Below are 21,476 nucleotides of genomic sequence, written 5' to 3' on the forward strand. Positions count from 1 at the left end.
CGTATGCATAATTGACCGTGTTTCTGTTTATTTCAGACCGAGCTTTACGGCATAAAATGGCGTAAGCTCGTGTGGGGCGAGACGCCGAGCGGCGGCGGCAGCGGCGGCGGCGACGGCGACGGCGCGGCGCCGCTGGGCGACCCGGTGATCAGCAGCTACGCGCGCTGCCTGGCCGGCGACATCCTGTGCGTGTGGCGGCGCGTGCCGGCGCCACAGCCGCAGGACAACATCTACGACATCCCGGCGCCCGCGCCGCCGCCGCCGCTGTCGCTCCGTGCTGCGAAGGAGCTCTGGATCTTCTGGTACGGCGAGGAGCCCGACCTCAACGGCCTCGTCGCGCCGGAGCTCATCGCCAGCCGTGAGTACTCTTGCTATATTCATACGTCTAGCTGCCATTCATGGACAAATCCGATTTTAATATAGTTCCGGGAAAAAGGCCGGAAAATGGTCGTTATCCGAGAATAAATACTAGTTGTACTGCATTAATTTGAATAGCGAGATTCACTCGTATGAGATCCGACAACAGCCCGACTCGCTCGATCGAGCCGGTCGCGCGGCGTGGGCGGCCGCCAAAGTTCAAAGCTTCATCAGATCATTACACACATATTGTGTGTTTTCGCCATCTCGACTCTCGACGGAATTATATGAAACTCTATTTTCTAAATAAGATCTTCGCGCCTATATTATGCGACGCGATGTCTCCGTAAATTTCATATTTATAAGAAAATTAACCATTCATTCAATATGTAGGGACTCGTAAAGGAGTTGACCGAACATGCGGGGTCCTTAGGGGGGTGTGGTGGGCCCGCCCCCGGTCAGGGCATTAGCCAGGCGAGCAGCGGGCCTCTTGCGGCGCGCCGACTGTCTTTTATCCCGTAACGATCGCGCGACACGGCAATAAACGTTTATCCCTTTTGACGACTAAATTTGAGACACTTTGATTTTTCGGCATTTGGGTGTTCACTTAGTGGGTTTGCATTTATTTGGCTAAATCAAGAGTAAGTCCTGTAACTGCTTTAGCAAATAACATGTCTCTCGAGTCATAGCAGGAATAATATTTGTAGGTGAAACTAGGGTGCAACAACTTGGGCGTCCACTTAGCTACTAACTTGTCCCGAAGTTGGCGTACAGTTATGCGAATAACTCTCACATAATACGCCACAGGTGGTTTAAACTATTCCACATGAGCGAGCCATACATAATAGTTTTTTTCCCGAAGTTGTCGTCAACATAAAGGTAAAGAACTGTGAAAAAGTTGAAGTTGAGTTCCGAATCGATTAACAGCAATTATTGGGTCTATCAGAAAGCCTACCGCTATTTTACATATACATCGAATCAGACATGTAGATAACCTACAAAACACGTAATGCCGGCAGCCGGAACTCCAGTTGATGATGTTGTTACGGAGGTACAGATCGGCCTCGATACCTCCACTCGGCTGGAGCCGGCAACCTTCGCCGCTGCGGCTAAACAATGGATCGGCCGGTGACAACAGCGCCGCTGCGTCCTGAATTTATATTCAAGTGTGGTGGAGCCGTTGAACATGCGCAGATGAGCTCGCCACGCCTTCTACAAGATGTAATATTTACAAGCAGAACAAAAAACTATTGCGGCCGGCGTCGCTTGCCAAAACCCATGTATTCACACTATCTATGACTAACGTTCGGGCCTTTAGCGGGAACTGTGAGGTTTTTTATCTCTGCGGACACCTTTTTATATTCTTGTTGCTAAGTGAGCTATGGATTTGTTTGTTATTTAATAATGCTTGAAATTTGTACAATCTGGGTTAACAACTGTCTAAATTTGTCCCAGGTGGTCTTTTACCTTTATTATGTACATAATATGCAGATAAGATCCGCTTACGCTAAGGATTTATATCAATGAAACGTAGAATTTGGTCTCTATGGAATGTCATCTCAGCACTCGGTATACCTTCAGATTTTAATAGCGAGGAAGTGTTTACGAATTTGAACTTTATTTGACTAGTAATAAGGACACACGTTTCCCTGTACGAGCGGTCAATTGCTTTAACCTTGCTATTTCATTTATATCTCTAACCTCATTGCTTCAACAATTCGATACAACCAATAACTACTGTACCTACCTATTACGTTATCTCCGAAAAGTATTTAAATAGCAACATAACAAGATATTCTTAAAAATTCTTCGCTAACGAAGAGTTTTCAAAATTTCGGGTTGTCGCGAAATCTCTAAATTGTTTTCTATTATCATAATTAATAAAGTAACTTATGTTTATTAATAATAAACAGTGATATGGGTCGATCAGTTGAATAATGAACATAAACGAAGCAGTGTGAAGTGTACAGGGAAAGTGGTGTAATATCGCACCTACGCGCTAACTAGGTGCGAATAGAGTTACCTGTTACTCCGTCATAATCATAATAAAGCCTTTATGAATAGACTAAAGATCACAAAGGAATCAGAGCTGGATTCGCCGATACTAACCAGTTATAGTGTAAGGTCAAAGTTAAACGCGTAACATTCGAACGGAGCTGTTAATTTACTCATTTATTTATGTTTGTGCTGATGCGATCTTTGATGTTGATGGTAATGATGAGAACTAGTGCTACTTGGTAGCAACTTTTTTATTTAAGTATAAATAAGATTTGTTGCCTTATTTGGACTTCCCCAGAAGCCTTGTTGAAGCCTCATTTGGCACTTGCAGGCAAGGATTACAAGATCCATAGAACTCGATGCGCTCGCGCATGTTGATAAAATCAATAACGGTTTCCTTTATAGCTCTATAAATAAATTGTTTGCAATTTTTTAATCGATTTTCCTTACAGATCTTTTATACCTACATAGAGTTTTTTACCATTTCATACTTGAGTATTGCATGAGTGAATATTGCCTTGATATGTGTAGCCGCGAGAAATCTCCCCACAAACATAACCCAAGTTACTAACCTATTTAGATCGCTAGCTGCAACACTTGCGCCCGGGGGCTCCTTATGTAACGTACCGCTGTGTACATAGCCATAGGGCATATATGCTCGGAGGCACAGCAAGCCAAGGCATGTTTACTCTAACCTCAGTCCCGGACCGACGAGAAATTATGCAGACGACTGTGTGCAGACCCAGACCCTGCGCAGTTCAGCTGCACGAAATTGAGCAAATCTGTCGCTATAATATCAAGAGAACTTTGATCGAAATTTCCATTTCTCAGAATATCAGTAAAATTCTTTATTAGATTGGTCAGAAACGGATATCAGTGAGCCAATAGGCTATACCAATCTAACGGCTAAATGAAGTAGGTAATGTCCAGAGCAGCATCAGCACCGTAATGGCATAATCATGGACAAGCTTTAGGAAGTGCAATCTGCGACCGACAACCGCGTGATTGATGGTCGCCGTGTCTACAAACATACTTGTAGTTGTAGCCACACGAATACATACATAGAGAAGTATTCGCTGCACCCGTGTGAAGGTCGGTCAGTTGATGGACGGAAATAGAAGGACTCAACCGTGCGCCAAACGACAATTTCCCGATTATTCGCTCCGCGTGAAAACTCCGATGAGAATACGGATTATGTATGCAAACATGACATACTCTATTGCTAAGGCCGGTGTTGAGGACCCTCTCAATAAATCTGAGGACAACAATCTCGTTGGATGTCGTTTGCAGTGGCTCGGCGCTAGAGGCAATTAATTAGCGAGCCCTCACCGGCGCTGCGGCAGGTTGCGAGGCGCGCCGCTCGCCGGGAGATTAACGGCTGACCCGCGGAGACGCTGCCTGTCTGCCGCCGGGTAATCCGTTTTACTACCCCACCGGGCGGGGGCACGCCACTTACCGCCGAAGGAAAATGTTGTCGGAGAAAATTGTGCGCTAAATTTATTGTGCACCTAAACCTAACTTGGCATCGGTAAAGAGCGAACAGGAATGTAAAAAGAGTAAATTACAAACATGCAGCGACTGCTGTTTAAATATGCTAAATACATCTTGAACGTCCACTTCAAATACAAATGAACAAGCTCAAACAACCCGCCCCGATGCTCTAACTAACATATCGGCCGCAATTAATCCTACAGTGATACGAACGTGCCATAATGAAATGACAGTTGAAACCGCACCGCAATTAACCGGCGCCATTCAACAAACTCCCAAGGATCGTATTTAGTTTTCATCGCTATTTAAATTAATAATGCATATCAGCGTCAGTTGCAGTTGTCGAGTGGCTGTGGGGCGAGGGAGCTTGTCCGCTGGTGTTCGCGCCGTGTCGTACTACGGGCGGCGCGAGTGGGCGGCCCGCTCCAGGAATGGCATCAACTAGAACCTCCTAAAGGTCAGGCGTTGCGTGGTCGCTAAATATTGCCTTTTTAATTGTCCCCCTGAGTGCTATTTTAAAAAGCGATGCAGATTTACAGAATAATATATATTCGACTCGGAGTTTATAACACCTTTATAAATACCTCTTTGTACACCAGTCTATAACTTTTCCCTAACGACACACAGGTGTCTCGATTCCCCCCAATTACATTTGCCACCTGGACACTTGAGTGTGACGTCTTGTAATTGTGTAGCGGGTGGAGACGAGGAGCCAGAGAGCACCACCCTCTCGCCAGAGGGCATTAATAATTCCCACCGAGGGTTACCGCATACCATGCGATTGTGCTGCTCCATAATGCATTCCGATGTATTAAATCGGCCTTGCACCTCGATCAGTCATTCCATATTCCATAATTTACTCGAGTGTTTACGAAAATCCGTTTCAAAACAGACAACTAACTATATAGCTACAGCAATGTACTTAGCTCTGCTGAAAAACCGCATAGCGCATGCACGAGGCACGGAGACGCGCGCCGTCTGGTGGTGTACATCACGACATCCGCGCAGCAAAGGGATGAAAAACGAGTTTTGCAGGCTGCAGCTCACAGGCGAGGCGGGGCGGCGGCGGCGGCGGCGGCGGCGAGTGCACGCGGAGGCGGCAGCGGGTATCGATCCGGCCCGCCCGCTGCCCGCGCCCGAATCAATGCTGCCCCTCCCGGCCCTGCACCACGTGTAGCCGCGACCTTCATGCTAATCGTACACTGTTTGTTTTCTACAAGGGTTTCTATTGTTCACCCTAAGTATTCTCTAAGACTCTAGATTATTAATCTACGGATATATCGAGATTATTATTACATACACTGATCGGAAATCTGAGTTCACGCATTCCATTGTATGTTTATCAGCGTATCATATACTGCATATTTAGATATGCATGTTTACTGAGAGACGCAAGTATCTAAATCGCGCAACGTATTAGTTAAATAAATCGATTGCATTGCAGCACCCGTCCCGCCGATTCGGTGTGAATTGAATATCGCGATAAGAGGGTTCGTAGCGCGCTCCGTTTCATCACGCGTTCATTGATCGATGCCCTATCTCTGGTTGTTGCATGAACACACAACACCTCACCGGAACCAAAAGCAAACACTTTCGACGGAACGATTAACAAATCGTATTTATTACGTAATTGCCACGGCGATTAAAAAGCAGAAGTGCCGTAAAGAATTTTCATAATACCGTCCTTAATGCGCTTCGGGTGGTTTCATTACGCGGACGGCATCCCTCGACCGCGGCCGCAATTAAACCCGCCTGCCGGTGGATCTGCATAAACACTGTATGAACATGCTTACCGAAATAAAATACACAATTTTCGGAATCATTTTCATGCTCTGGCTTTTGCCTGAAACATTGTCTGGATTTCTGGACCTGAAACAACAGTACGTTTAAAAATGTACTCTGAGAGTCGACCGTTATCGTTACTCAAATCAGTAATCGACTAAGATAAATAACATTTCTTATTATCTTCCGATGTTTCCTGATAATTTACCTAATACGGTAATCAAAACATCCTATGAAAGAAACATGCGTTGTCGATTTCGGATTTGAATTATTTATTTAGACGAATCAAGAAATCATGTGAGTAGATAGAATATACTCGCACACAACACATACCAATCAATACTCTATACATAAATGAACTAGTTATATGTATAGATACATTTAGAATGTGCCTCTCCGGATGCTGAGGTTCAAGTCTTGGGATTGCCAGTTCGCACAATTAAATGACAATTGTCTGCTTTGGCTCTTCTTGTTTCCTTCAATCGTTCTTCACGGTCCATTACTGTGAGTGCAACAGGTCGTTTTGCGCGCTAATTAAAGACACAATTAAATAAGAATAAGCTTGATTCAGTACTGTAAGGAAGACTAAATTACATCGGCATCGTTAGTAACGTAGCATAAACAAACATACACACATGTAAAATATTATTTTCTTTTGTAAGTACCTAAAGTATATTATATTTGAACCACCAACCCGCACTAGGCCAGCGTGGTGGACTTAGGTCTAAAGCCCTTCTCAGGCAAATATCATTTAAAACGGCGCATTAATCTTCAAATTACTCTCAAATTCCTGCAAGAGTCGCCCCTGAAGCAAAGTTTTGTTTAATCTTTGGTTGCAAAAGCTTGACTTTTTCGATTGTATGAATACGGCTAGTCAAGCACAGGACAGTAACCAGTTTCACAGAGCTCGACCGCGGCCACGGCAACACCTGATCCTCGCCACATGTCCCCTCGCCGGGCGAGCCGTATGTTGGACGATCTTCATTCTTTAGTGGCTAGTGGCCGTTTTGTGGTTTCATCTCTTTTAAACACTTGTTGCTCTATTTATTTTCGGTCTATTGGATGTATTGCTCATCTATCAGCCTCATCATAATATTCATAATGCTACACCCTTGGGGTAAAATTAGATAGTGATATGAAAATAGGTAGGTAGGTAATTGGAATAATTTTTACATCTTTACTATACATACATGTATGTATGGCAAAATAAATATAAATAGGTACAAAAATTGTAAAAAAATTGACATATCGCTCTTGTTGTAAGCTACAGCCCACTAGTTTGTATAATGCGTATTCAAACCTCACTTTTTAAAACCCTTGTCTAATCCAAGCCACACAACGATAAACCATCCCTAAAACTCTGGAACATTTATTTATTTATTTATTTATTTAATCCTTTATTGCACAAATATAAAACGCTTGTGTGTGTACCGTGTCTTTAAAAGCTCTTGAGATAACAGATACCTTTGCCTGGCTGAACGAGTATCCTCGCAGTTAGTGAGCTATCTGGGCGACATTTTTCATCCATCCCGTGTCGAATCCGAGCCTATGTGAAATATTCGTCGGCGAGCGACCGCCGAGCAGTCGTTGACCCATGCCGCCGCCTGCCCCGACCTGATTTCTATGTGCGAGGCGCCCCCTCTGCCTCACTTATGTGCTGCCCTTACATCTTGCTCCTTACAAGATTGTAGGAAGCACTTTTTTCATTATGACCTTATCATCTCTACTTTGATGTTATGAGGATGGTATTTGAAATTTAATGTAGAGCAAACATTATCTCATCGGAGGCTATCTGTGTGCGGTAAGATAAGGAGAGTATCTTCCGGTTACGTCGTCGTCACGGGCCGAGACAATGACTTTGTGCCTCTCAGCTGAATGAAAGTTAATAACCAAGAGCGCTTAGAGTTCTGTTAATTTTGCCACAATCAAGTTTCCTTCCCTTGATTGATTGAGTTAATTGAAGTACTGAATCGGCTCCGTTAGATTTATTAATTACTAATTGGAGGTTGTATGACACGGATTGTGCACTGCTATTGGTTCATGCCAATTAAATTACAGTCTTCAATTTGTGCTACACTAACTCTAAATATAACCCTTATCGTGTTATAACATGGTAATAGAGCTTGATAGCTTCATTAAATAAGTCAGCGGCACAAGCCTGGCTCTAATCTGGCCTTTAAACATATCGTAATCTAAGCAATGTATGTCATCAGGATTTCATAAACTTTCGTCGAAATGGGTAAAATTGATCGTAAATTGTGTAGAGAGGTCGAGACACCGCAACGGAAGCCAACCGCGGAGAATTCACCGAGCGATACCGTTAGCGGTGCGCCTGCGCATACGACCTCCCGTCTCTTCAATATCAAAGCACACGATATACATTGCTTCTTCAACTTACAGTTGTCGCGCGGTTACTGATATCATGTCATCTATGTATACTTGAAACTAACTGACATGCTTTTATACTGCTGACTAAGAAGTACAGGAACTCGTGGGAATGGATTCGGTGTTCTGTACCAATCGCCAGCAAGCAGCAGTAGCTGTCAAAGATCGGGAATGCCCTTACTGTTGTTTCACATTACCAGATTTGATTCCTAACTGCTTAAAACCGGCCGCCAGCCATGTCTAAATGAATTTGTCAATGGCGTTGTGTTTGCCCCCGTTCATAAGATTTTTACAGAATAGGAATACTTTCGTGATGTAATACTTGAGGTTACGGTGTAAGACTGAGCCTTTGTCGGGGTTGTTGAACGCTGCGCGCGCGCTTCGGCTCGTTCGGGTTTTATTAATAAAATCGGCGTGACGTATATCGACGAGCGCGCAGTGGATCGGTCTATTTATTGATGACTTTCATGTGTGCACACGCCGAACTATGTCGATCGGAACCTAATAAGCGTATTCTGAGTGTATTCAGTTAATTTTACTTTCTTTTATTTCGATAGTTGTACCCAGATACAAGGTTTCCTTATTATTTTTGGATTGGGTTGTTGTTCGATGCCCACAGGCCATGATAAATATGAATAGTTATTCCATTCACCTTCCACCTCACTATTGTTGCTGCTTTAGACCGCATTTCCTGAAGCTTTAGTAAGTCGACCTAATTCAAAAATAAGTTTGCTACATGCGTTAATTGATTCATCACTCTAGCTTACTCTATCTTGTTAATTTATCATTCTGTCTGCAAATGTCTGCACCGGTTTCATCTCCCCAGTATAACAGGATTCTTATTCCCCTTTTTAATCGTTCGATATGCAGATGTGTTTAACGCTAACCATAAGCATGCCGTCGATTGAGCGCGCGACTAAAACAAAGGTGTAGAGTAGAGAGCTGGCGAGGGAGGGAGCAGCTGCGAGGCGAGCAGCCGGCGCCCCCGCCCCCGCCCCCGCCCCGCCCGGACCCGCGGGGCCGTACCGGTTATCTCAGAACCATCTTGAGCCGCACAAAACCGCTCATTTACATTCGTCATATGACTCATTATTATCTTATAAGCCTTTCAACACCACGGCTTTTGGAGTTGTGTCTCGCTCCGCTGATTGTTTTACAGTTTTGACAAAATAGGTTAACTAGTTCACTAATGGCATTGTATCTTGCGAAATAATATCTTGTTAAGTACCTACCTATATTTGAAACTAGTAATATTAATATTCCACAATTTTATTTCTCCCCTCCCTATCGGGTAAGTTTCATTTCGGCGTATTGGATTGGTCGGTGGTGGCGGGTGGTCCGTGACGTCACACGCGCTGTACCCGACGGTCTACGTCACACGATGCACGTGGGCGCGAGCGAGCGAGACGGGTGTATCGGGCTAGAAAGAGATGATTACAGGACTATAGGGGCTGGTTTGAAGCAGAGGGCGCGCGAATTGTCAGATTTCTACGCGCTCGATACGATCTTGAATTACATTATCAGGCGGCTCCGTCTTGGGTTAAATGCTGTATTGTTGCTTGCTAAAGGTTTTTGATACGAATGAAGCTTACATATATGTGAAAGTAGATCAAGTATCTAGACAAAATCCAGCAGAACTGGAAAACCTTCAACTCTGCTCTCCCGCATAACAACCAGTTCTTATATTCCTATTTCTAGAAGCCGCTACTTGTTTCTGGTTCTCGCAACATAACTCGCTCCCATTGCATTGGCGAATGTGTAACCGCATCGCGACAGAGAGCGGTTAACCTCGGCGCGGCCGGTGGCTGGTTGTAAACAAAACGGCGCGATTTCTCGCGCGACGTTGCCGCATCGGGCGTCACGCTGAACTGTTTACTACAGTTTTCTTCATAGATGGCGCGAAGTTTGAAAAACATTTTCTTTCTTCTCCTTGTAAAAACTACTTCGGACCTACATTTGGCATTGGAAAGATAAGCTTTTGTAGGAAACAAATGAAAGTAACTATCAACAACATACATAGTAATACCAGGTGTTTCGCTATTCGGATCTTGCATAAACGGTGTATGTGTGAATATTAAACCACCTTATTATGTTGATGCGAATGATATACCCGCTAGTTATGCGTCAAGTATACGCATATATAAAGTTGAGAATGCGGTTCTGATGTAGGTAGTCGATATAGCTGTAGCGAAAGTAAGCCATGTTGAGCAACACGAGCAAGCAAGACTCCATTTATTTGTCGTGATTGTTTGAAGCCGCGAGGTGCAAGGGAGAAGGCTGGTAGCTCCGTCGCGGCGCAGCCCACATGTCAGCCAATAATCACGTTGTCACCACGCTCCGACGATAAATCTGGCAGCCACTCGGCTGGCTAATCGTAACACTTACAATTTATAATCCTCAAGTACAATAAAGCACCTAAGTACAGTGGTGCACCACTCAGTCGCTCAAAACGCAAGCCAAATTATGTGGAAGTCATGTTTTAATTGCCTTCATTAACTTGCCTGCGCACATTATGAGTAACATTTTCTGTATTATTTATGGCTTTCCGCTAATGGTTTAATTTACTGGCTGCGGTTTAAAACCCTACAAATCTAGCATTAAAATAAAGTGACACATAAATGTTTATTAGTTTACAAAAATACCCCTTTCATTCGCTTTACCACCAGCCGCTACATCTTTCTTATCTAGCCTGAACACCCCATTAGGTGGCGTCCATAACAATTGAAGATAATCGGGCAGCGATTAGCATGGGAGCGGCGGGTGCCGGCGCGGCGGCGCGTCTGCCCGCTATCGATCTCGCCGCAAGGTCGCGTCGTGCCAACCACCGCCGCTGCTACCCTTCTCTAACCAAGCGACCTTGAACCTTCTTATAAAACCAACAAAATCCCCCCCAAAAAACTCGAAAATCTCCTCACAAAAAGAGCCAACATACAAAATCCTAGAGAATTCTTAAAAGCTAAGAAATTCAGACGACAAAAATGCGGTGGGTGTAACAATAGGGGTGTAGCTATTGTGCTGCGTGTAATTCACGCAGTGGAAATCTTTTCCGGAAACTCAACCGTAACCTCTTCCTGCAAGGGGCTTGTTTACCACGCCAACTGCTGAATACTTTTGTTCAAATATAAGAATCCCCTTTGTTTTACTGAAAAAATGTACAGGTAAAGTACATGCTGATCACTTTAGAAGTATGTATGTGCTGTGTGCTTTTACATTTTGTCAGGTTAACATGCATAAACACACGGGTATAAAAACCATTCGTCTTGAGCGAAATCAGTAAAAATCTAGAACAAGTAGAAGTACAAGATAGAGATGTCGTGACTGGCGCTGCGTGGTTGCTTCAGCCTGGGCGTACCGTTGAGGCGGCTGCGGCCTTGGCGAGCGGCGATGGTACGAGACGTCAGCTTCAATTCAACTCCACGATAATTGCTGTACGTCCGCCGTTCGTACCGAATACTCAGTCGATAATAGCGGTAAATTTAGTTGCGCTAGTCGAATACTTACTGACTTCGTACACCCACAATTCAATTGTGATTGTCTGCAGTTTTCAATCGAAATTCGCGGATTCTTCTCCCCTAAATTGTATGATGCATTCGAGAAATCTGTTAGGGACTAAAATCGAGAAGGATGCGTTCGTCTGCCCGACGTCTAGCCAAGGCTATTAGGATAAAGGAGTTTAGCCAGACAAAAGCTGCAAGTATCGATGACTTGCATGTCTAGCGTGGCTTACAAGTGTCTTAACTTTGTAGGAGTTGAGCTTATCCGCCTGATCCCCTACCTCTAGCATTATTCGCATGATTAATGCAACGACATAATCGCTCAACAGCCTATTCAGACTAATCTGAATGCTGTCCATTTGATGCATTCAAACTAACTAGTTGATAGTTATGTGATCAAGCAAGGGGTCATTCAATAGAACCGGTGTGTACTATGTGGCTATATCTATGTTGCTGCTTATTTGTAGATTCAAACGAATGTAAGGCATTCAGTGGATGCGTATGCCAGCGACAAAACGTAACCCAAAGAGGCCTCGTTCCCACTTCCTAGCAATGATCCGCCGAGTAGACAAATAAACGGTTGATCAATTTCGACTCATTTGCCATGGATCGGCTTATGGTTTTTTGGATCTCGTTACTTGACGCCCTTGACTGGTGAACCGAACACAGAGACGTGTGTTATGCTTTGCTGTTATGACTCAAAAATGTTGTGCTATAAAATTACGTGTCACAGTCATAACGCTTTAAGAGTTGAAGCTTTGTTTCTTAGTTTTACGATTGTTGTACGTGATCTTTGGGTATTAACTGATCATTGATTTCGTAAGCGATTTTGCTTTCAACTTACCACATGGACACAATTTATTGCCTGCTCTTATATTGAACTAATACGTACTTTGAGTATTAGAAATAGAGTGATGTGGAACCAGTTGGGCTAGACAACCAGAAAAACAAGTTATAAGTGCAAAAGGGGACAGGAGCGGGATGGCACGCGCGCACCTGGAGCCACCGCGAATGTCAAGGCTGCACGCTTGGAACGAATCCAGCACGACAAAAGCGTTGCGCTGGACGCGCAGATATACTCCGCCACACGTGCCATATCTGAATCGTAAGAGGCTCGTGCTGCCACACACTCGATAAGATAAACAAACATCTGATTGGGTAAATTCCGCTCCAAAAGTAACATATCCGAACGCCTGATAAGGGCGCGGTACGTTACCGTTTCGGTACGAAACGTTTCGCGCCCCATGATCGTTTAAGACAATTCAATGTCAATTAAAATGTTAGCGGACAGTGACGAGTGCTCGCATGTGTGTCGTGCGCGGCACAAACACAAGCACGTGCGCGTGGAGAGCGGTTGCGGCGTGACGTCACGCGGGTCGCCCCGCCCCGCCCCCTGCGCGACAAGGATGGCACGACCGCGCACGGAGCGGCAACGTCGCCGATCGGCTTTTGTTTTTGCATGCATGCAACACTGGCGATAGGCGGCGCGATTATCTTCCGATTTGAAAAGAACATCACTAATAAGTCAGACTATGTAAGATGATAACTAATAGGGAGTTGGACATGTTTGATAATATTAGTCTGGTCAGTAAATTTGCTTCAAAACCTATTTTTTATTATATTATGCATACACATAAACAGAATTTATATTATCTGATCAATAGGCTAGTTGGGTTAACACCCTAACATACACAAACAGATTCACATAAATCGCGGTCATTGTCAAGAGAACAAATTGTTTACTTTTACGGTTTTACTTTACGCTCTCCATTCGAAAGGAATGCGCGTCTGTACGTAAACCCAGTAGATTTACTAGATACTGCGGCGCGCGGTAGAAAATCTTTCCGATCGCTGACATTCTTTCTCTATATTAAATATTATTTACAATATTGCTTTTTTTCTTTACAGAAGGAGAGCAGGGATCTTGGGAGAGTGGCCTGTCCTACGAGTGCCGTTCGCTGCTCTTCAAGGCTCTACATAATCTTATTGAAAGGTAATATTTAGCAATCTTCTAAATTCAAAGGGTTTTATAAGGTTGGGATTTGGGATAGTACTGGATGATAAGGAATTATGTTTGCCATTTAATGGTTATATACACCACAACTGCTGGAAGCATAGGTGGATGAGTTACTAAAATGCCGCCGTGACTCAAATGTAGAGAACAATAAGTGATAAAATAACATTTAAATTGTAATGGCTTCACAGAGAATTTTTCCGTTCTTTATTAGTTATTTATGCAATTTTATATGAATAGTCTTATATTTTTATAAGTTCTTGTAACAGCATCACTATCTACTACTGGGATAGTGATGCTGTTACTACTACTGGGATTACTTTACTGGGTCAAGTTTTCTCGTCCATAATATTCAAAGAAACTTTAGCAATAGCGTATTAGGAATTTCCAAAGATCTGAAGGTATGAAAGAAGCACCTGAACAGAGTCGGTCAGGTGGCTCGGTCGAGTGGCCCGCCGGGTCTGTGCCATTGCATCGGGCATTCCAAAGTCGTTTTTTGCCATCCCTACCTCAAAGGTAATATGCATTCTTAATCATTATTATTGTTACCCTTGACGATTTATCCTTGGCTCGATCTTGAGATTGGCTAAACGTTCGTTGCTTTTGTACTTTTATGTCTGACTTGCCTTTGATTGTTGAACTCTGTTATAGGAACGTTATTGTTTTATTCTGTAAACGAATAATGTTTTCATTATTTAGTCGGTTATTTCAACACTGTATTACCGTTGAAAATATTCCTATCAAGGTCGACTGTAATCTTGCGTGTTATTTGTGTTAATTGCCATTTTATATAAAGGTGCAATATAAAAATACTATTAAATATCGACGAAAATGTAACGAAATCAAGTGAATCTTGGCGTTATGTAAAGTCGCGTTTCCAAACGACGTGTCAGTTCAGAACATGCAAGTGACATAAAAGAATATCAGAAACAAAAAGTGTACAGACGAGTCAACGACCGACGTATCGCGTCAGACACTGCAGTCGGGCTTAGATCACAAAGAGTGAATGCTTACACACATTGCACCGCTTTACCTAGCTCAATAAAAAACAACATCGCACTGAGGTCATTGCATCAAACTGAGAGTTGTAAAAATAACACAGCTGAAAGTAACAGAATAAAAAGCGCGTTAATGGCCGTTATCCCGATATATCAACTTTCAATACGATCGAATGCCGACACTCGGAAGTAAATTTTCACATTCCATCACAAACATTACTGACATGTTAAAAACAGAAGCTTATTGACGTGTAAATGATATACACAATAAATAAATGATAATACCTTGTGGTTATAAAAAAGGAATCATAATCAAAAAGTGATACGGCTGAATTGTCCCGTGACGTCACTATAGCTGCGCCCACGCCTCTTATAGTACAAAATGGAGCATTTGGAAGCGAAGGTCGAAGGCGAGACACGTCCCAGTGGCGGGGACACTGACCCCTAACCCATCAGTACCCAAACGCACAAGCACTAGTCGGGAACAACCCGCGTTTTTAACAACCGGTTTGTCAATTTGTTACCCACAAGAAATTGTGTTAAATTAGTATCGTACGACCCTTTGTTATAGTTTATAACTCTATTGGAAGTCGGAATAATAATTTTAAATAGTTTTTTTTTATTAAATTGAACCTATAATCTTTTACATAATAGTAAAAGGCACGATATAATGTCTTGGTCAAGATTTAATGTAGTCCATTTAAAAAATAACAATATTATGACATGCATAGATTGCACTACGAACAACAGCAATAATTACAATCCATTCAATAGCAAACCACCCACCCCCACATAACATACCGGCAGTGCATACCTCACATTTATTGGCCATGTTGTAGCGAAGAGCGTGAGAAGAAGCCACCTGCGCGCGCCTCCCCGAGCTTGGGGTCACTTTAGCTAATGAAAAACTTTTACAAAGTTTTACATCTCTACTGAGCTAACTGTATAGCAATTGCGTTTTCTGGTAAAGCTAGAGTAGCCCTTAGGTAATGGCGGCACTTTGCATGCGCAGGCGCCGCTGAGCGGAACCCCTGCGCGCGCGCACTTTTACTTTGTGAACTTTAAAACACGGTTATTTTTCGCATTTTATAGATTTTATCCAAATCGTAAATGTAGGGATTTGTTAGTACTGTGTTTCTTGTTGAAGTCTTAGAAGGTTGCAATACTTATGGATATTTATTTTATACTATTCGTAATAGAAGTTTATAATAAATAGAGGGTTATAATATATATACGTAATTATATCAAAGAATTCTTAAATGCCAAGTATATCAGGTTGCAATTAAGGTCGCTCAAGTATTTCAGAACTTGATTTACAAATTTTAAAAATATTAATTTGCAACATATAAATATTGCAAAACTGTTTAAATAAGTATTTGGAATATTTTATGTAGAGTATGACTGTGCTTAATCCATATCCAAATATTGATAAAAAGCTCTTTGTTATATATATGTTATACAATTTCAGAGTTATAGCAGAATGTAGAGTCTGTTGAGTATCAAATACTATACATTGTATGTATGAGTAGGTTTTACTTGAGCGTGAACTCACTGTTATTCATAACTAGTCGACGTCTATCACTATAATCGGCTTTATTTTATGAGATTAAGCAAAGGCATGTGGAAAGAGTGTTACACTGAGGAAGATCCAAAGAAAAGGTGGAGGTCACCACAGTTCACTATAATATCAACTGGACTTTGTATCCTTTATATTCATACCATGTTCTTAAAGTGAGTCCAAATATTGTCCGACATTTGCATCGCGGCATAATTGTATCCTAGTCATGCTGCAATACATCAGAATGCATGTATTCACCTTCTACATAATGTTGCTGTGATTAAAATTATGCTTCCGTGCTCAGCTTGGTAAAGTATGGGCACCAGATAGTCATTCACAATTACCGATTGTCTGATAATCTGTCGTATGACTAGAATATTACACAGTTGTACATACAACATTTATTTTAAACGTAATGCACTGACTGCATGCTTCGGTGGGAAATCATTCATAAAAAATAGCTTATAATATTTCGCTCTAAGTGTATTGTAGCAGTAAAAAGGCGAAATAAATAGTTTAAGAAATATTTTGGGTTAATCGTTACGTTCATACTACTGCATACAAAGTCAATAGTCATACACATGCATGTTTATGATTTATTACAACAGCTTAGAAAAATTATTCGCACCTGAGAATGAATTAATTGTAATGATTTTTAATATAATTATGGTGTTAGACTCCATATTGGCTTACATAAGCGGGTTAGTAGATAATCATCATAATTTACAATAGAAAATTTTATGTTAATGAGTCTAGTCTTTTATGTGAAGAAATAAATGATACATATCATTGTTTAATCTATTGTAAATATGCGTATAAGAATAACTAATAATAGCTATGGTTATGTATTAGCACTATTCTAGATGCTAAGCAAGTACTGATATTTATAAGCGATGATGTCGATATCGAACATCTGAAGAAATATTTAATGGCTACACCGAGACAAAAAGTTTTCAGCTATTGTAAATACTATATAATTATTTGCCGATTTTCTTTTTGGCGATGATGTTATAACGTTATCAAGGCAATTAACGGCATAATTGTTAGAAACTTAATCAAAACATAGATATTCCAAGATACGGCCAATTAATATTCGTCAACTTATGTAACAAATCATAAAAGTTATTTTAAATAGTGACGTAGTGATAGGTACAGGCAAGTAAAGTCTACTACAATAGACAAATTACTTATAAATTCCACAAAACCATTTATGGCTCCTGAGGTATATGGCGTACTTATGTCTATCACAGTGTTACATACCAGCGTCTTATAATCATTTATGTAATTGATTATTTATTGAATACTATACTAACATTCATGGTCGGTTCCCCAAAGCTTTTTGGTATGGATAGTATCAAATAGACTGTCTCATCCCTTGATTTGCCAATATATGGCCATCTGTGTAGTTTTGAGCATGTCAAAGGTGATAGATACTTTTTAGTCATTATTGTCAAAGTTATACATAGTTTTACATTACTTTGTTCTTATAATTATAGTTCTAATAGTGTATTATGTACACGTGTTGATATATCAGCTGTCGAAAACCAATATTACAGGCTCTGCCTAGCTAGCGTCGGATGGCCGTGTATGATATTTCCCCACATATTATTATTATTAATAATAGTATAAATGTTTTATTTCCAGATGCCTGTTGTCCCGCGACTTCGTGCGTCTCGGCAAGTGGTTCGTGCAGCCCTACGATGGCGACGAGGACGATGTCGGCAAAAGGTAATTCATTCATTGCTTAAATTACATTTAATTACCTGTGTTTCCATAGCCATAAAGTTCATAGTAAGTAGTCCGTACCCTGTATTTTGTCGGAAAGCATATTTTAGAAATAGTAAAATGATATTGATATCAATACGTAGATAGTAAGAACAAAGAGCCTTTTAGTAGATATGGCATTGAATTGTCGTTGATTCATTTGAAGAAAATATATTCAGTTACGGTTCAGCATTATCAGTTATTGATAAATAATTAATAGATAATAAGGCACTGATACTGATAACGTATTATGTAAGCTTGCCATTACTATAAACAAAGACGCTTTTGCGATTATCAAAATCATGGTAAAATCAAAAATGTTTATTTGGAAATACGTACTGTATATACATCGGGTTTAAATATGCTGCTATCACTAAAGGCCACTCGTTGTGGACATTCGTTGCCACTATTTTCCCTTTTACCGCTATCAGTAGCACGACAGCTTCGGATACCGTTGCCACTTAGTAGGCCCTTATATTCAACCGACTATGTAGTATGTACTACAAATATGACGATGGAGGCAGGCCCTTATATTCAATATGTACAAAGGCGACAGCCCAAGACTATGTAGTTACAAAGACGACGACTTATGTAGCCTCATGTAAATTATGTGCAAATACGACAGCCCAACTAACCCCCCTCCCCCCGCAGCCCGTGGCACCTGTCCTTCTCGTTCGCGTTCTTCCTGCACGGCGAGAGCACGGTGTGCGCGTCGGTGGACGTGCGCCAGCACCCCGCCGTGCGCACCCTGTGCGCGCGCCGCCTGCAGCGCGCGCAGAAGCACCACCAGGCTAAAGGTAATGTGACGGTAGATGGCGCTTTGTGGACGTGCTCAAGTATTTAAATGCAAGAGAAAGGGTTTTTGACTACCAGGCTAAAGGTAAGACGGGTATATGGGCGCGCGCAAGTATTTACATGCGAGAGAAAGGGTTTTAGACAAGCCGAAATCTGTAGGGGTGCACAAAACATCATCATCTGTGGGAGGCTCCCCACAGAGTATGAATGTACACTTAGTTAGACAGTATCTGCTGTATGCGAGAGCACGGTGTGCGCGTCGGTGGACGTGCGCCAGCACCCCGCCGTGCGCACGCTGTGTGCGCGCCGTCTGCAGCGCGCGCAGAAGCACCACCAGGCTAAAGGTACGTGACGGTAGATGGCGCTTCTTGTGATACAATCTTTTTGGACGTGATGAAGCATGTTAGTGCCCCTTATAGAGGGGATTAAATAAGGGTATAGTAAGCCACCACTTTTTATTTATTTTAAAACACCCTGGCCCTTGCACTGGCTAATTATTTCACAATGGTGACAAACCCATAAGATATCTTCTATTTATCTTATAATAAAGTAAAACGAACCTTAAATATCGCTATAGCAGGCTAAAGCTGAGTATTTGTGGTTGGCAGTAGATGGCCCTAGTGCTGAAAAGTATGAGCAGCTGAACAATTTTTATCATAAAATGAATTGAACTCAGAAATAACGCTTTCAGTTAAATATCCCCTTTGAATTATCAAAAACAATCACACAATCTTATATCATTATCTTCCTCTAACCCTATATATTCCCCCCCACAGTGATCCTGGCGCCGTTCGGCCTCGAGGGCGTGGTGACGGGGCGCGAGTTCAGCGACAGCGACCCGGCCAGCGCGCGCCTGCTGGACGCCTGGCGACAGATGTACCCGCTGGAGCAGGGCGCTGGGGCTGTCGAGGTATGTATGCAATTTAGCAGGGTTATAATGACATATATAAGTAATATGTACAAGAGTAGTGACTTGGCTAACCGCACCTATGCGACGTCTATAGGCAGATGTACCCGCTGGAGCAGGGCGCTGGGGCTGTCGAGGTATGTATGCAATTTAGCAGGGTTATAATGACATAATATAAGTACGAGAGTAGTGACCCGGCCAGCGCCCGCCTGCTTGACGCCTGGCGCCAGATGTACCCGCTGGAGCAGGGCGCTGGTGCTGTCGAGGTATGTATGCAATTTAGCAGGGTTATAATGTCATAAGTGAGAAGTACAAGAGTAGTGACCCCGCCAGCGCGCGCTTGCTGGACGCCTGGCGCCAGATGTACCCGCTGGAGCAGGGCGCTGGTGCTGTCGAGGTATGCACTAGATTTAGTAGCATTATATAGGATGCAAGAAGCGCAGAGGAGTAGGCATAGAAGCATGGCCGGTGAGAGTTAGCAGCGCCGTTTTTCATGCTCATCTGGTTGGATGGACCATTCATTTAGCTTTTGGGACATCAGACGATGAGCCTTCTATACTGGCTATGTAAAAAGGAAAAAGACCCTTATACAAAAATTCGTCGCTTTGAAATATCGCCACCTGACCCATAACTATGTATGTACAAACATCATATAACCCCTAATAAATTTCGCCATTCTCCAGGTGATCTGCGGCGGCGTGTCTATGCGCTACCCGGCGCCGTACGTGCTGGTGACGGAGCTGGAGGCCGAGCCGGACCCCGCGCCCGCCCCCGCCCGCGCGCCCCCCGCCGCCGCCCTCGCCGCGCGCGCGCTGCGGGCCCTCGCGCAGCCGCAGCACCAGGTATGTGCTATAGAATAGAATAGAATAGAATACTACTTTATTGACTTAAAAATAATTTACACAAATAACAATTTACAATATAACGCAATAGGCGGCCTTATCGCTAAAAGCGATCTCTTCCAGGCAACCTTTGGGTGGAGGAGAGACTTAAAGAATAAATGAGGAAGGTGTACAAAGTGTAGTAAACATTCATGTTTAATAATAAATACTTAAATACATACATACATAATGTAATCAAAGTTATATAGATTTATATAATATAGGTAGGTACTATTGCAAGATGGAGGAAAGATAATGTTCTTTTACCTGTTTTTTGAAACCTATAGCTGTCTTCGCAAAACGGATATTTACAGGTGCTTTACTATGTGCGGCTATGGAACCATAGAGGTTCAATGTCAACCGTTCAGCCTATCTTAAGCTGTACTTTTGGCCTCGTCGCGTCTAGAGGCTTGCTTTCGATGTCACGTTTGGAAGTGGGTATTACATAAACATGCGACAGCGAGATAAGACATACGCTATGCTTCTTTATGGTGAAGTTCCTGGCCTTCGCATCCACCCGTTTTTGCCCCTCGTACACCGCTCAAGGTCGAGGGAGGAGATGCTATTTAGATTCCTTAATATGGTAGGTAGGTAGTTTTGTTGAGAATAATTAAGTATGGCCCTGTCAGGATGGGAACATAATGGAAGCTGGAAACAAGATGGTTCTTAAGCCTCAGAATGATCTTGAGTATGCTTCCAACAACATAACTATGAGCAATGATAACTTTTACGCTTTGGACATAAAATTCATATTTTCAAAGTTCTATTTCTTGCAACATTCTCACTGGATTCAGATGGATATAATAAATTTATATGTATACCACCCCAGTACGTACGTATTTTAAACATTCTCTACTTTATTTATTGCAGACGGCAGAGATATGCAACGGTGACGTGTCGTCGGACAAGTGTGAAGACTTCGTGGACCCCACGCGCAAGACATCCTGTACCTGTGCCAAGTGAGTACACGCCTTTATACAGAGTATAGTAGTAGCCTTAGATATACGGGACGCCAGGATGTATGCAATCGGAAGAAGTTTCAGTGAAATATC

General features: G+C 42.5%; 1 protein-coding gene across 9 annotated transcripts in view; it reads left to right on the plus strand.

Annotated features, from left to right (window-relative positions):
* The window catches only part of LOC105393657 (mediator of RNA polymerase II transcription subunit 13), a 59,896-nt gene that overhangs the window by 10,587 nt on the left and 27,833 nt on the right, over positions 1–21,476 (plus strand). For 5 of the 9 annotated variants that reach the window (XM_048623692.1, XM_048623693.1, XM_048623694.1 and 2 more), the window contains exons 2-8: positions 37–358; positions 13,416–13,500; positions 17,722–17,805; positions 18,493–18,638; positions 19,413–19,546; positions 20,227–20,385; positions 21,295–21,383. In XM_048623692.1, coding sequence (XP_048479649.1) covers positions 37–358; positions 13,416–13,500; positions 17,722–17,805; positions 18,493–18,638; positions 19,413–19,546; positions 20,227–20,385; positions 21,295–21,383 — 1,019 coding nt within the window. Of the gene's footprint in view, positions 1–36; positions 359–13,415; positions 13,501–17,721; positions 17,806–18,492; positions 18,639–18,861; positions 18,981–19,412; positions 19,547–19,647; positions 19,681–19,737; positions 19,810–19,843; positions 19,941–20,226; positions 20,386–21,294; positions 21,384–21,476 lie in introns of those variants that run through there. The other 4 variants (XM_048623697.1, XM_048623700.1, XM_048623699.1 and 1 more) reach the window with 4 other exon arrangements.

This window comes from Plutella xylostella, chromosome 10 (genome assembly GCF_932276165.1).
Source record: "Plutella xylostella chromosome 10, ilPluXylo3.1, whole genome shotgun sequence".
Taxonomy (NCBI): Eukaryota; Metazoa; Arthropoda; class Insecta; order Lepidoptera; family Plutellidae; genus Plutella; species Plutella xylostella.